At 48.8% G+C, this 13,962-nt stretch overlaps 2 protein-coding genes across 3 annotated transcripts in view; both read right to left on the minus strand.

Moving 5' to 3' along the window:
- Positions 1 to 1,053: 1,053 nt before the first annotated feature.
- On the minus strand, positions 1,054 to 7,599 carry SUPT4H1 (SPT4 homolog, DSIF elongation factor subunit). Of its 2 annotated transcripts, XM_053274509.1 has the most exons (5): positions 7,372 to 7,526; positions 5,186 to 5,292; positions 4,116 to 4,171; positions 3,568 to 3,621; positions 1,054 to 2,336 (listed from the first exon to the last, which is right to left on the minus strand). In XM_053274509.1, exons 1-5 carry the CDS (start codon positions 7,438 to 7,440, stop codon positions 2,269 to 2,271), a joined length of 354 nt encoding a protein of 117 aa, XP_053130484.1. In that variant the 5' UTR covers positions 7,441 to 7,526; the 3' UTR covers positions 1,054 to 2,268. The 2 variants fall into 2 exon arrangements, with proteins under 2 accessions (XP_053130484.1, XP_053130482.1); XM_053274507.1 differs by lacking the exon at positions 5,186 to 5,292 and having other exon boundaries at positions 7,372 to 7,599.
- A 3,291-nt stretch (positions 7,600 to 10,890) lies between these two features.
- Positions 10,891 to 13,962, minus strand: part of RNF43 (ring finger protein 43) — a 44,291-nt gene continuing 41,219 nt past the window's right edge. The window contains exon 9 of the mRNA XM_053274569.1: positions 10,891 to 13,456. Within this exon, the coding sequence (XP_053130544.1) occupies positions 13,413 to 13,456 (44 nt within the window). The 3' untranslated portion in view covers positions 10,891 to 13,412. The remainder of the gene's footprint in view (positions 13,457 to 13,962) is intronic.

Genomic DNA, 13,962 nt, shown 5'->3' on the forward strand with positions numbered 1-13,962 from the left:
GGCATCCGCCCCAATTCAAGAGGGCAGGTGCATGGATATTTGCGGTGTAATTGTTTACTGACTAAATTCTGCATCACATTCTCAGCTTCGCTGTTTCCTGCACTGAGCTTTTGAGGATAGGGTGGATAAGAAATATAAAGACTATGCCAATGGCAATTAGGAAACAGGGCCTCGTCTGTGTTGGTGCTGCACGCAGAAAACCCGCCGGAAAAACTCACACCACACCGTAAGGCTGAGAATATTGGGAGAACTGCTACGCAATTTCAATATTTCTGCGTATTAGCCGTCTGATTTAATGCCTGGAATGCGAACTGGGAAATCAACCATACAGTCTCAATGTCTTTTTGCAGCATTTCTGTATCCTGCTCTTTGTGGAAAGGTCTGCGGACCAAATAAACAAACAATATGTCAAAGAAGATGATGTCAAATATTTGTGTTCCCCTGAGAATTAGATGGTTATGTTTTCAGGGCTCCTTCCTGGCCTTATTTTAAGGTGGAGTTTACATCATGTCAGTGGGCGTTTAGTTTTTTGCTTTGGACTTTCATTTATTACCTTCACATCCTTTCCCTCCCTGTGGAATGTGATCGTATATATACATGGGATCCCAGGTAATTTCCCATCCAAATCTGCATCACTTCAACAAGACCGCAGACTCACGTGCCTTCAGACAAAAGCCCAATTTGGTTCCAAGTCCTTCTTGGGGGCTTTTTCATGGGGAAAGCAAGATATGAACGTCTTAAATAATTACCGTATTTTCACGTACTATATAGCCTGCAGATTAGTATAACCTGTTCCACTCTAAAGCCTTCTGACTTCAGTTGAACTATCATAAATACACACCGTTGCTTTATCCGCCCTCGTCTGTCCAATTCACCATTTCTTTTGCTAATCACGGCAACATTCCTCATTGCCTAAATAAGTTCTGTCAATCGGGTTAACGCACCACAACACTGACAGGACAGACATACCGATTCAGCACTTGAAACCTAGTCGTCAGGGGAAAGAACAAAGCAAATACAATATTAAATATATATACTTTAGATTCAGATAAATACTAGAACACTGCATTTATTGGAATCCAAAATTATATCCCCAACTAACTGAGCAAAGAGGAAACCTTTTTAAACTGGTGATTCTCTTGTATTTAGCAGGGGGAGAGCAACTGGTCCTATCCGTCCCCATCACATCATGCCTCCAGTAGCTGCTGCTGGTGTCTACCTTATTTCTTTTTTTTTAGATTGTGGGCCCTAAATAGAACACACAATCCCAACAGATTTGGGATAGGAACATAGGAAGCTACCTTATACGGGGTCAGACCATGGGTCCACCAGCTCAGTATTGTTTACTCTGACTGGCAGCAGTCTCCAAGGTTTCTGTCTTTCCCAACCCAACCTGGAGATGCTGCCAGCGAGTGAACCTGGGACCTTCTGCACACAAAAAACTCTCCACTGGCCCCATCTCCGAAGGGGAATACCTTACAGCAAATGGTGCTGATTTGTAGCCACCCATCCAACTGAAAACCTGCTTAGGAAAGGAGGCTGTACATGCTGGCTACCGCAAGACCCGTTCTCCTCCATCACCAGACGCTGGGGGAAAGCAAAGGGTCCAGGGTAGAAGTTGGAGAAATAAGAGGAGTTTTGGTGCTGAGCAGCCCAGCAAAATGGCAAAGCGGGCCCACCTCCAGAAAAGCTAGGTTCGAGTCCTGCCTCTTCCAGATGCATTTTTGGGAAGATATGATCTCCCAGCTTCAGCGGCTCCTGCGTGAAATGCAGCCATTGTGAGGGCAAACACGGATGGACGAGTTCCCCAAGTGAGAAATGTGACACGGGCCAAGAGCGGAAGGCCCCGCGGCGCAAGGGAGAGAGGACCTCTCAGCCCATCTTGGAGCCAAACCTGCCATTTCAGTCCAGGATGAAACCCGTGCGCTTTCTGCTCTGGATGTCGTGGAGGACGAGGAACACTGGACCAGTCGAAGCCAGCGTGCACACTTCCAATCTCACATTTTAATAAACCGTCTTAATATTTACAGAAATAGTGATGCTCCCCTTGCTGGCAACCCCACCTTCCAGAGAGACCCCTGGCCGGGTTCAGCGGCCAGGGCTGGATGGAGGACCCGCTAGCAGGTGGTTGGCCTTCCGTTCCTGTTTAAAAACCCCTCTCCCAACACCCCCTGTACATCGACACCCCCCGCCCCCCACCAGATCCAGTCAGTCGCTATGGAAAGAGAATCCAGAAAGCGACGCAGGCCTCCGAGGCACAAAGGTTCCTCAGGTCTTTATGGCGGTGTCCCGAGACTTGTAGGCCACCCCGCGGCTCTTCAGCTCCCGTACGATCCCTGCAGCAGAGAAAAGCACACAAAACACGTGCCAGTAAGGGGCAGGGAGAAGAGACAAGAAGAGGAGAAATGCCCGTATCACCAGCGGCCGGGCTGCCAGCCCCTTGACAGGAACAAAGAACGCTTCCTTCCTGACGCCAGCCAAATCCCCACACTACTCTGCAATAATAGATTTAGGTGAGCCAGAACCATCCCGAATGTAAGCAGAGCTGTGCTGGATCAGTGCCATCTAGGCCTGCCTCCAGCTCCCCACAAGGAGCCAACCTGATGTTTCCAGGAAGCCCACCAGCAGAGTCCGAAAGCCTCCCATTGGTCTCCCTGCAACTCGGACACCGAGGTTGACTGCTCCTGAAGGTGGAGGTTCTACTAATTGAGGTGGCAAGTTGTCTTGAGAGCTAGCTATACCCCCCGCCCCCCAAAGATGCCTAAACCCCTTTCGATAAGAACATTGCTGCTGGATTCGATTACAGGTCCTTGTAGCCCAGCCTTCTGCATCTAACACAGTAGCCAGATGGTCAGAAGCAACCACCTTTTCCCACTTGTCCCCAGCAGTTGGTAGATGAGGTCGACGAAAGCGGATCCTGCCAGTTTATCTCCAGTAATCAGTTTCATGAGATGACCCCTGGTTCTAGTGTTGTAAGAGGGAGAGGAAAACTTCTCCATCTCCACACCATGCAAAATTTTATACACCTCAATCATGTCTCCCCGCAGTCATCTTTTTTCTAAACTAAAAAGCACCAGGTGTCGTATCCTAGCCTCATAAGAAAGGTGCTCCAGGCCCCTGATCATCTGGGTTGCCCTCTTCGGCACCTTTTCCAGTTCTATAATGTCCCCTTTGAGATATGGTCTATGGATGTGAGCCCTTTGGGGACAGGGAGTCATCTTATTTATTTCTTTATTATTTCTTTATGTAAAAGAGCTTTGGAAATGTTTGTTGAAAAGCAGTACATAAATATTTGTTGTCGATTCGCATTCCCTAGGTCTAATTCTCACTCTTCACCCCTGCCACTATATCATACCAATAAGAACGTAAGAACAGCCCTGCTGGATTGGGCCAACGGCCTATCTAGTCCAGCATCCTATTTCGCACAGTGGCCTCTCAGACGAAAGAGTCCAGAGGAGCACCAGCTTGGACATAAATGGGGTCGACCGCCCAGGGCCAAACCCAGATTTCTGGGCCAGGAAAGACCACCCAATCTCCCGTGCTCCAGAGAAGAACCATGCCAATTACCTTGGGGCAGACGGCCAGTCACAGACACTGTGTACACGCCGGGCTTGAAGTTACCTGAGGAAGGAGAACATTCTGTGTTATTGCGAACTGGTGCTGTGGTGGCATGCTAAGCGTGGCTAACTGAAACAAGTCCAGAAAAGTGAAATCCAAACGATTGTGTAGCAAGGGATTATGGGAGTTGCAGGCCAACATCTGCAGGAGGGCGACCCTCCTGCAGATGTTGGCCTACAACTCCCATAATCCCTAGCTATGAGCCACTGTGGCTGGAAATGATGGGAGTTGTAGTCCAAAAACAGTTGGGTGGGGGGGCGGGGAGTTGAGCAGACCTGGTGTATGGCCATGAAGCTCCTTGGACAGGACACCTCCTCCAGCCTAAGCTACCTTACAGGGTTGTCGTGAGGATCAAGTAAGAATCAAAGCCCTCTATATGCAGAAAGGGTGATAGAAATGAGGTGGGTGTTGTAATGGAACAGACAGAAGCAGAAGCACACGCTAAAGCAGAGGTGCTCAGATTTGCAGGGGGTGGGGAGATGGGAAAGAAAACGTACTTATTCGCTGCCACTTGGAAACCCAGCTGTCCTCAGGGCTGATCATTGCAATAATTCTGGAAAAGAAGAAAGAGTGTCAGTGCAGAAGGAACTTGAGAAACTGGACATGGTCTGTTTGGGGACCAGATGTGGCCCGCACAGGTTCCTTACTATGAGCATGAGAAAGCTGGCCTTATGGGAGCAAGCATGACTTGTCTCCTTAGCTAAGCAAGGCCCGCCCTGGTTGCATATGAATGGGAGACCACATGTGAGCACTGTAAGATATCCCCCTCAAGGGATAATGGGGCTGCTCTGGGAAGAGCCTCTGAAGGTCCCAAGTTCCCTCCCTGGCAGCATCTCCAAGAGAGGGCTGAGAGAGACTCCTGCCTGCAACCTTGGAGAAGCCGCTGCCAGTCTGTGCAGAAAATACTGAGCTAGATATTTATTATTATTTATTTAATGCATTTATAAACTGCCCCATGGCAGCTTCCTATGTACCATTATATACCAAAGTTCTCAAAGCGGTTTATGTGTTATGAAACCAAAGTTCTCAAAGCGGTTTAGAAAGAAAGAAAGAAAGAAAGAAAGAAAGAAAGAAAGAAAGAAAGAAAGAAAGAAAGAAAGAAAGAAAGAAAGAGGTTCATTGTCCAAAAAGTGTTCACTATCTAAAAGGAAATATAAGATAGACACCAGCAACAGCCACTGGAGGGATGCTCTGCTGGGGGCAGAGACGGCCAGTTGCTCTCCCCTTGCTTAATATAAAGAGAATCACCACTTTTAAAAAGGTGCCTCTTTACTCAGTTAGCACCTTTCCGCACAGCTGAGAGGCACAAGTGGAGGGACACCTTGAGCATTAAGCAGGCCCCTCCAATACAATGTGTGAATGAACAAGTAAAGCGGCCGTGTGCAGAGTTAGATCATTGCCCAATCTTGCGCAGTATTGTCTACTCTGACTGGCAGCAACTCTCTAGGGTATCAAGAAGAGAACTGTCTGGACGCCTTTACGGAGGCTTTCAAAACATCTGCTCCGACCATTAATCTGCTTCATATGCAGAGAGAGCATGACCCCAAGCTGGCCCAAGCACACTAACCCATCAAAGGAAGAGCTGGTGCAGTCATAAACCATCTCGCGGTTCCCTTTCATCTGCAGGTAGGAATCGCAGTTGTCACAGCCGTCAAATTCAAACTGGTCAATGGTCTGGCGAGGAAGAAAGAAAGAAAAGATCAGGAAAAGGAACTGGAAAGGTGAGAAGAGCTGGTGTGGTGTTAGCAAGCATGACCTGTCCCCTAAGCTAAGCAGGTCTACCCTGGTTGCATTTGAATGGGAGACCACATGAGTGAGCACTGTAAGATATTTCCCTTAGTAGGGGATGGAGCTGCTCTGGGAAGAGAATCTAGGTTCCAAGTTCCCTCCATGGCAGCATCTCCAAGGTAGGGCTGAGAGAGACTCCTGCCTGCAACCTTGGAGAAGCCACTGCCAGTCTGTGAAGACGATGCTGAGCTAGATGGACCAGTAGTCTGACTCAGTATGTGGCAGCTTCCTAGGTACCTATCCATGTGTTTTTTCCCCTTGCCTTCCATCTAACTCAGTATGATCTGCTGACTGGCAGCAGCCAAGTTTCAGACAGGGGTCTTTCACACCCTTGCCTGGAAACGCCAGGAATGGATCTTCAAACTTTCTGTATGCAAAGCAGGTGCTCTTCCACAGAGCTACAGCTGGCCCACTTGGGGTCCAGCACTTTGGAAGCCAGCAAGTCAGGGAGAAAAGTCTCAGCACGCTAGTTTTCTTCATAGAAGGGATTGGGTCACAACAAGCCATTCCTCCCTCACAGTCTCCCACGTCGTTATTCTGCATGTGCTGGTCTGCCACGAGGACAGAGGAACATAGGCAGCTGCCACATACTGAGTCAGACCATTGGTCTATCTAGCGCAGTATTGTCTTCACAGACTGGCAGCGGCTTCTCCAAGGTTGCAGGCAGGAATCTCTCTCAGCCCTCTCTTGGAGATGCTGCCAGGGAGGGAACTGGGAACCTGGATGCTCTTCCCAGAGCGGCCCCATTATCCCGAGGGGAATCTCTTGCAGTGCTCACACATCAAGTCTCCCATTCACCTGCAACCAGGGCAGACCCTGCTTAGCTAAGGGGACAAGTCATGCTGGCTACCACCAGACCAGCTCTCCTCTGAAACACAGAGGAGGAGGAGAAACACAGTGAGAGGGCAGCTGGTTTTTATTTTATTTATTTATTATTTGTTACACTGTATATCCTGCTCTTCCTCCAAGGAGCCCAGAGCGGTGTACTACACACTTAGGTTTCTTCTCACAACCATCCTGTGAAATAGGTTAAGCTGAGAAAGAAGTGACGGGCCCAGAGTCACTCAGCTAGTAGCAAGCATGAATGGTCCCCTTAGCTAAGCAGGGTCCACCCTGGTTGCATTTGAATGGGAAACTACATGCGTGAGAACTGGAAGAGATTCCCCTTAGGGGATGGGGCCATAACTCTGGGAAGAGCAGCTGCCAGTTTGCATGCAGAAGGTCCCAAGTTCCCTCCCTGGCAGCATCTCCAAGACAGGGCTGAAAGAGAGACTCCTGCCTGCAACGTTGGAGAATCCACTGCCAGTCTGGGTAGACAATACTGAGCTAGATGGACCAAGGGTCTAACTCAGTATATGGCAGCTTCCGATGTTCCTAACTTATTTATCAGAGAGAAGAGCTGGTCTGGTGGTCGCCAGCATGACTTGTCCCCTTAGCTAAGCAGGGTCCACCCTGGTTGCATATGAATGGGAGACTAGAAGTGTGAGCACTGGAAGATAGTCCCCTTAGTAGGGGATGGAGCCTTTGCTCTAGGAAGAACATCTAGGTTCCAAGTTCCCTCCTTGGCAGCATCATCAAGACAGGGCTGAGACTCCTGCCTGCAACCCTGGAGAAGCCACTGCCAGTCTGTGTAGACAATCCTGAGCTAGATTGATCATTGGTCTGTCTCCGTATATGGCAGCTTCCCATGTCTCTAATGACCCCCCATGTTCAGGAGCAGTGTACCCCCATGTAACATCCTGCGAGTGCAGGTGAGGGGGGGAGCTTCCTGCTGCTCTTGTGGGCTCCCTCCTGGGCCGCAGGGAGCGGGTGGGCTTCCTACGGGGCCAGGCTGGCCACTGGGGAGGGAAGCAGCAGGACGAGGGCCTGGCCAGCCCCACCGGGCCGCGAGGGACCCCTTTTCCTGGACACCCCCCGCCCCCGAGCCAGAGGCGGGCCCGCTAACCCTAACCCTCTCCGCCGCACCTTGACGAGGGAGCAGAGCAGGCAGGCCCGCAGGTGCCGCAGGTCCTTGGGCACCGTCTCCAACGCCATTGCCGCCAACGACTGGGAGGAAGAGGCCAGGCAGGGAAAGGCCGCCGTGGACTCGCGTCACTTCCGCCACCGCTTCCGGCGGCCCCTCTAGCCAACACAGGCGCCCTGCTTCTATGCCTCGCGCCGGCCCCTCTCTTGCCGCGCATGCGCAGCCTTGTGTGCCCTGGGCACCAAGCTGCTGGGCGGAGACTTCGCGGCCTCGCTCCCACGCGCATGCGCCTTCTAAGCCCTGCCGCCCTGTACGGGCGGAGGGGTGGGGCATTGATTAAATAATCTCACACTCTGTTCTCATCTCGTCTTTCAAATAAATGCGTTGGCATGGGCATGGGTTTCTAAAACGATTGCTCAAAATAAATAAATAAAATAAAATAAAATAAAATAAAATAAAAATGTTTTTTTAAAAAATAAAGAAATAATCATCTGATTGCATTAAGAAGGCTAGATGAAAAAGTCAATGCAAATTCACTCCATCTCTCTCTATAATTGAGATAGAAATGTATAAGGTCTGCTTTATGCACGCGCACACACCCCTCTTGCCCCGCCCAAAGTCCCTCTGACAACTGAGAAAAATCAACAATATGGGATGGATCAGCATAATCGGGGTGGGTGTGATTTAAATCACGATTTAAATCGCTTTGCAGAAAAGACTCACTCAAGTTTTGATGATTCAAGCCACCATTTAAACCCCTCGTCAGGCAGGTTCCACTTCATCATCGCTTTCTATAAAAAAGCCCATTCTTCTTGTCCAATATACCCTTAATGCATATTTAGAGAGAAAGAGAGAGAGATGTAGATTTCATTTCTAGAAGGTGGGTCGCTAGGGGCACACTTAAGGCAACCAGGGCGCTTTCCAGAGATCACGCGCTGTTCAGTGGTAAAAGGTTGAAACTGTAAATTGCCTGCGCAACGCTCCTCCAATGGGAAAACGCAGCTCTTGCCTTGCAACGCACATGCAACGTTGTAGGGCTAAAAGGCAAGGATACAAGCCGAAAGGCTGCATCGGAAATGTGAACGGCCCCTTGTGGTCAGCGTGGGGACGGTGGTGTCACGACACAGGGCGTTACGGAAGCATACTTCACGGACACGTGGTGACACTGTGGTAGCGGGTCCTCTGGAAAGAGCCCAGGCCTTGACTTTCAGCGCTGCACCGTTCGCATTTCGCAGACATGCGCGTCTAACCCACAGGTACAGGGACCTGATTAAAATGGTGAGGTTCCTTAAAGAAATGGGGTTTCTCTTAGGGCCTGCTGCCATGATAGATGTTTCCCACCTACAGTGGAGGATACACCCAGAAACAGTTTCCCCCTAGACTGCATGAATCAGTTCTGTTCACTTTCGGTTTCACTTTCTATACCACTCCCATCCCTTGCCTTGCTATCCAGATTTCTCCTCCTTCTTGGTCAGATCTGCTCCATTACCCAAATCCACTGTTCCTAGTGATGTGTTTGAGTAAACCAAAGTAACTCCATTTTACATAGAATACCAAAGCATCTCCAAGTTTGCTTAGAAAACCTAATTCTAACTTAAAGCAACCCCAGCCCAGCTCAGGCCAGCTCAAGGACACGGCCTCACATGATTATCTCTCTCCACTAAATTGTATCTAAAGAAACTTGGTTCTCACCATTCTTTGCTGAGAAGTTAATAAAACAGGATGTAACCAAATAAGGAGTGATCACCAGATGAACAATGAATCATTCGCATGTGTACTAGATACTTAGTCCACCATTTTACTGCCACGTATACTATGTCAGCATCATTCAGATTGTCTGTATAAATGTAAGATGCACCTATAACCAATTTGTATTCAATGTGGAGCGTGAGCCCCATTGTCTACCTGCTTCTGCAGAGCATTAAACCAAGCCTCTAATTGATTCCCACTGTGTCTGTTTGATTGGCTTAAGGCGGACCCAGGGACGAACTGAATTCACATCACTAGGGTTGCCATGTTCACCGGAATTTAGGGTAGCCCCTGGATTTTGATTCCTCCATGCGGCTGCTAAATTCCACCTAGATTTACACCGATTTCAAATGTGCTGCCCGGATTGCCCAGACTTTACTCTGGATCTGATCACATGGGAGGGCAGAGAAGGAGGGGAAAGTATACAACTCTCTCAAGCAAACAGATAAATAAATATGCAAAACAGTTGCCACATAATGTGCATAATATGCAAATTAGGCCACCGGGATTTGGGAAGCTTGAATGTGAAAACCCTATCTATTCCTTCATTAACCCTCTTGTCTTTGCACTTTTGGGGTGAGCAAGGGCTTGTGCGTGTGTGCTACACCACCAGGAAGTTTTTCATATTGGGTGTGTATGGGTGGGTGACCGGGAGACATGATCCAGGTGTATAAAATTATGCATAGAGCAAAGAATGGACAGAGAGAATTCTTTCTCCCTCTCTCACAGCACTAGAACCAAGAGCCATCCCATGAAACTGAAGGCCGGGAAATTTAGGACTGACAAGAGGAAGTCCTTCTTCACACAGTGCATAATTAATCTATGGAATTCTTTGCCATGGGATGGGGTGATGGCCACCAGCTTGGAAGGCTTTAAAAGGGGCTTAGACAAATTCATGGAGGACAGGTCTATCAATGGCTACTAGTCTGGTGGCTATGGGCCACTTCCAGCTCAGAGAGGCAAGATGCCTCTCAATACCAGTTGCAGGGGAGCAGCAGCAGGAGATGGGACATGCCCTCAGCTCTTGCCGGTTTGTTTTTAGGAAGACCCTGAAGAGGTATCTATTTTCCAGGGCTTCAACTGGGACCAAAATTTTAAATTTTAATGTGTTTTTATCTATTATGATTTTGCATCTTTTTATTACTTTTAAATGTCTTATATTTTATGTTTTGATTCTGTACCCCGCCTAGAGATTTTTATACCAGGTGGTATATAAATTCAATAAATCATAATAAAGGATACGTAAATAAATCTAGGACACTCCTTTAGAGTTGCCCCCAGTTCCTTTAAAAGTCTTCAAATTCTTCTGGATCCAGGATGAAGAGAGTTTGCCCACCGGGGTGTTCTTCCAATAGAACGAGAGCTGGTTCCACCATGAGGCAGAGACAAAGAGAGGTGCAGATTTTGGGTGTGCTTCATGGCAGGGTGAGATGCAACGAAGTTCTCCTACAGAAGCGCCTCACAGAAAGGTATGGATGCAGTGTTTCCTTCAACAGGGATTCCCAGATGCTGTTGACTACAACTCACAGCATCCGCTGCTGCAATGGCCTTTGGCAGGGGATTATGGGAGTTGTAGTCCACAACATCTGGGAATCTCTGTTAGATGGGATCTGTGCAGATGCATTGGGATGCTTTTGCATTGGCCCCAGGCTCTGGCGGGAGGTCATTGGGGCCATTCACTGCGACGCAGCCCAGGAATTCTGAGAAGGAAATTCGAACCCAACCCCGTCTCCCCACAAACCACTCTCTCTCATGCACGTTCCAAGCCAACGTACAGAGACTAAAAATAATTTATTTCTGAGGAATGAGGAAGAGGCGTCTCTCGAACACAGGCACCCAATGGCTTTATACAGAAGGGGAGAAAACAACCAAAAAACAAAACAAAACCAGGCCACATGAACATGTGGATAAATATATTAGCAAAATAAATAGGTTTAAGCATGTCCCCATAGTCAAACAATCTCTGTCTCTTAGACATAAATATACTTTCCCATATGTATATACATCAACATTATTCCTTTTTGGCTTACAAAAGTACCCAAGTGCCTGCAAAGTCGGCTTAGAAAATCTCGAAGTACAAAATAAAAATAAAAATCCTTGTTTCACATTTCAAAGGGTCTGAGGTTGCCAGGGGGGAGGAGCAGAGACAGAGGGCGGCAAAGCGCTGGGATTTCCAGGGGTGCCCCTTTCGCCTTTGATCACTGGCACAGCAGTCGGCAGAGACTGGGGAATAAAGCCCCCGAAGGAGGAGAGCTGACCGGAGACCCAAAGGAGGAGATTCAACCCCTCTGGCAAAAACAGAGGGCCAGTTGGCTATGATTGTAATCCATCACTTGCCTGTTAATACATTAGTGTGAGTGGGATGGTGGGCTTTTAAAGCCCTTTAACTCGCATCTCCTCCGGAATGGAGGGGGTGCGTCCACATAGCGGCCAGATTTACCCCCAAGTCCCTGCGAGCTGTTGGGGAGCACTCCACACACAATTCGGGTTTTTCACTGCATATTAGGGTGCAGTCCGGTTTAGATCCGGGGTGTTTTTTAAAATGCACTTCTTGCGTCCGTTTTTTTGGGCGACTTCGAGTTCACAGTAAAACCTCGCAGAAAACCCACGGTAAATCCGGCTGTCTGCAGAACTCGGCCAACCTTTGGGTCTGTAGGTTTCCCCTCCTTTCGAAGGTCTGCATTTCAAATTGGATCAAAACAACACGGAAGTCAGATTTTGTGCCCGTGCCTTCAGTGTTCTTGGGGAGAAGTTTTTGAAATATCTAAGACTGCAGATTCAAACCCTAGCAGCATCTCCAGGTAAGCTTGGGAAAGACTCCTGCCTGAAATCCCAAAAAGCTGCTGCCAGTCAGTGTAGAAAGTACTGAGCTAGATGGGCCAAGGGTCTGACTCAGTAGAAGGCACCTTCCTTTGTTCCAGTGTTATAGTGTTACTTCTCCCCCCACCCCACCCCGAAATATGGTCCCAGTGTCTGAGCAACTTTGGACACATTCTCACAACCAGGATGATGTACGTTGAAGTGGGAATCTGGGATCCTGGAGGTGTGCCCACTCCTGCAGTGTGTGTTAGGAGAACCCGGAATTTCACCAGGAACCCAGATTTGCCGTCGCAGCAAACTCTGATTGAGCCCAGATCCGTAATCTAGGATCTGAGCTGAGATAGTCGATTCCAGCTCGGTCTGGATTCCCGTGGCAGGAGATCCAGATTCCCAGGAAATCGTAAAACGATTCAACTGACATCACCCTGATCATGAAAATGTGCCTTTTTAAAGTAAGTAGGGCAAAGAGGCTCTAGCCATTTCACTCCTCCATTGGGCAGCTCCATTCAACAGAGACTTGCAGTGCAGCAGAAAAACAAGACACCCCACAGAACCGCCAGGAAGAAGGCAATGACTATCTGAAGGCGTGCCCCACAGCTCTGGGGCATTCCCTGATTTTTGAAATGTTGAACTGGCCACCTTGTTCCTTGCCAGTTGCCACGAGGGTCAGAAGCATTTGCCATAAGCAACTCAAGGCCTCCTCCAGGAGGGGATGCTTCTCAGGACATCTTGAGAGACTGGGTCCAAAATGAGCTAGAAACCTTCTCCAGAGATTGTTCAAAGGTGCGCTCACTTTGCATCTTCCGAAGATGGAGACCTCACCTTTCCGCACCCCATACTATGAACAGCTTTGGGCCAGCCTATACACTCTCTTTCCCCCACACGCTCGCACCCGCAAGTGTGTGTCCGCAATCTTACGGGGCAAGCGTTTGTATGACTAGCGGGGCTGTGCACAGACCAAGTTGGCAACGGTTTCTAGGATCGTTGCTACGCTGTTTTCCGTGGCTACCATCACAGAAGAATCCGCTGTATCTGTGCAGAACCCCGTACACACCACCTCCCCACATTTACATGCCACAAATAAAATATAGGTACATTCTTTTTTAAAAAAAGATCTTAGGTCTGATGCACCTTTGGGGCACAAAACCTCTCCGCTCCTCCTCCAAGAGAAGCTTGACGGCTGGAACCATCTTCAAGAAGGCAGCTCCCGAAAATGGGCAACTGATCCCGGCAGTTAGGTTTGGCACGTGAGTTTGGGGTCAAGGAAAGCAGCGAGAGTTGTGTGACCAGAATATTACGGCAGCCTTGTGGGAGGGAGGGAAGGAGGGAGGGGATTGCCCGGAGAGGCTGCTTCCCAAAACTAGCTAGTGCCCCAATACAGTGTGGGGCCCCACGAGCGTGCAAGCAAATCCTCACTGGACTCCTGAAGGGCTGGGCCCTCTCTGGCCGTCCGTGCAGATAAGTCTACTTCCTGTCAAACTGAATGTTCATATACACCGGAGATCTCTTCTTTGGATCCTGCAAGGAGAAAAGTGAGTGAGTGGCTGGTCTCTGGATACGAGAAACTGCCAGGGCTAGTCATCTTTCATAGAACAGTAACCATGGGAAACACCTCTATCGGGCAGCAGCACTCTCGGAAGATACTGAAAGGCATCATCTCATACTGTGCGGGAGGAGGCAATGGGAAACCCCTCCTGTATCCTATCCAAGACAACCACAGGGCTCTGTGGGTGCCACGAGTTGACACCGACTCTACGGCACAACTTTACCTTTAGTAATAATAGTAACTGTCGGTGGGGAGGCAGGTGAAGCAAAGCACAGACTAAGCAGACAGCAGCTGCAGGAGTCCCCCACTCGCCCTCATGAGCCAGGCCCTCAAATTTTGACCACTGGTATCAGAGGACAAATGCTCATGGTGACTTTTGGACATGGAAAAGAGGTGAGCCATTTTGGAAGGGCGGTATATAAATTAAATAAATAAAACAAATAAATAAAATAAAAGTGGTGGTCACATTCTTGCACTC

Source organism: Hemicordylus capensis, chromosome 12 (genome assembly GCF_027244095.1).
Source record: "Hemicordylus capensis ecotype Gifberg chromosome 12, rHemCap1.1.pri, whole genome shotgun sequence".
Lineage (NCBI taxonomy): Eukaryota > Metazoa > Chordata > Lepidosauria > Squamata > Cordylidae > Hemicordylus > Hemicordylus capensis.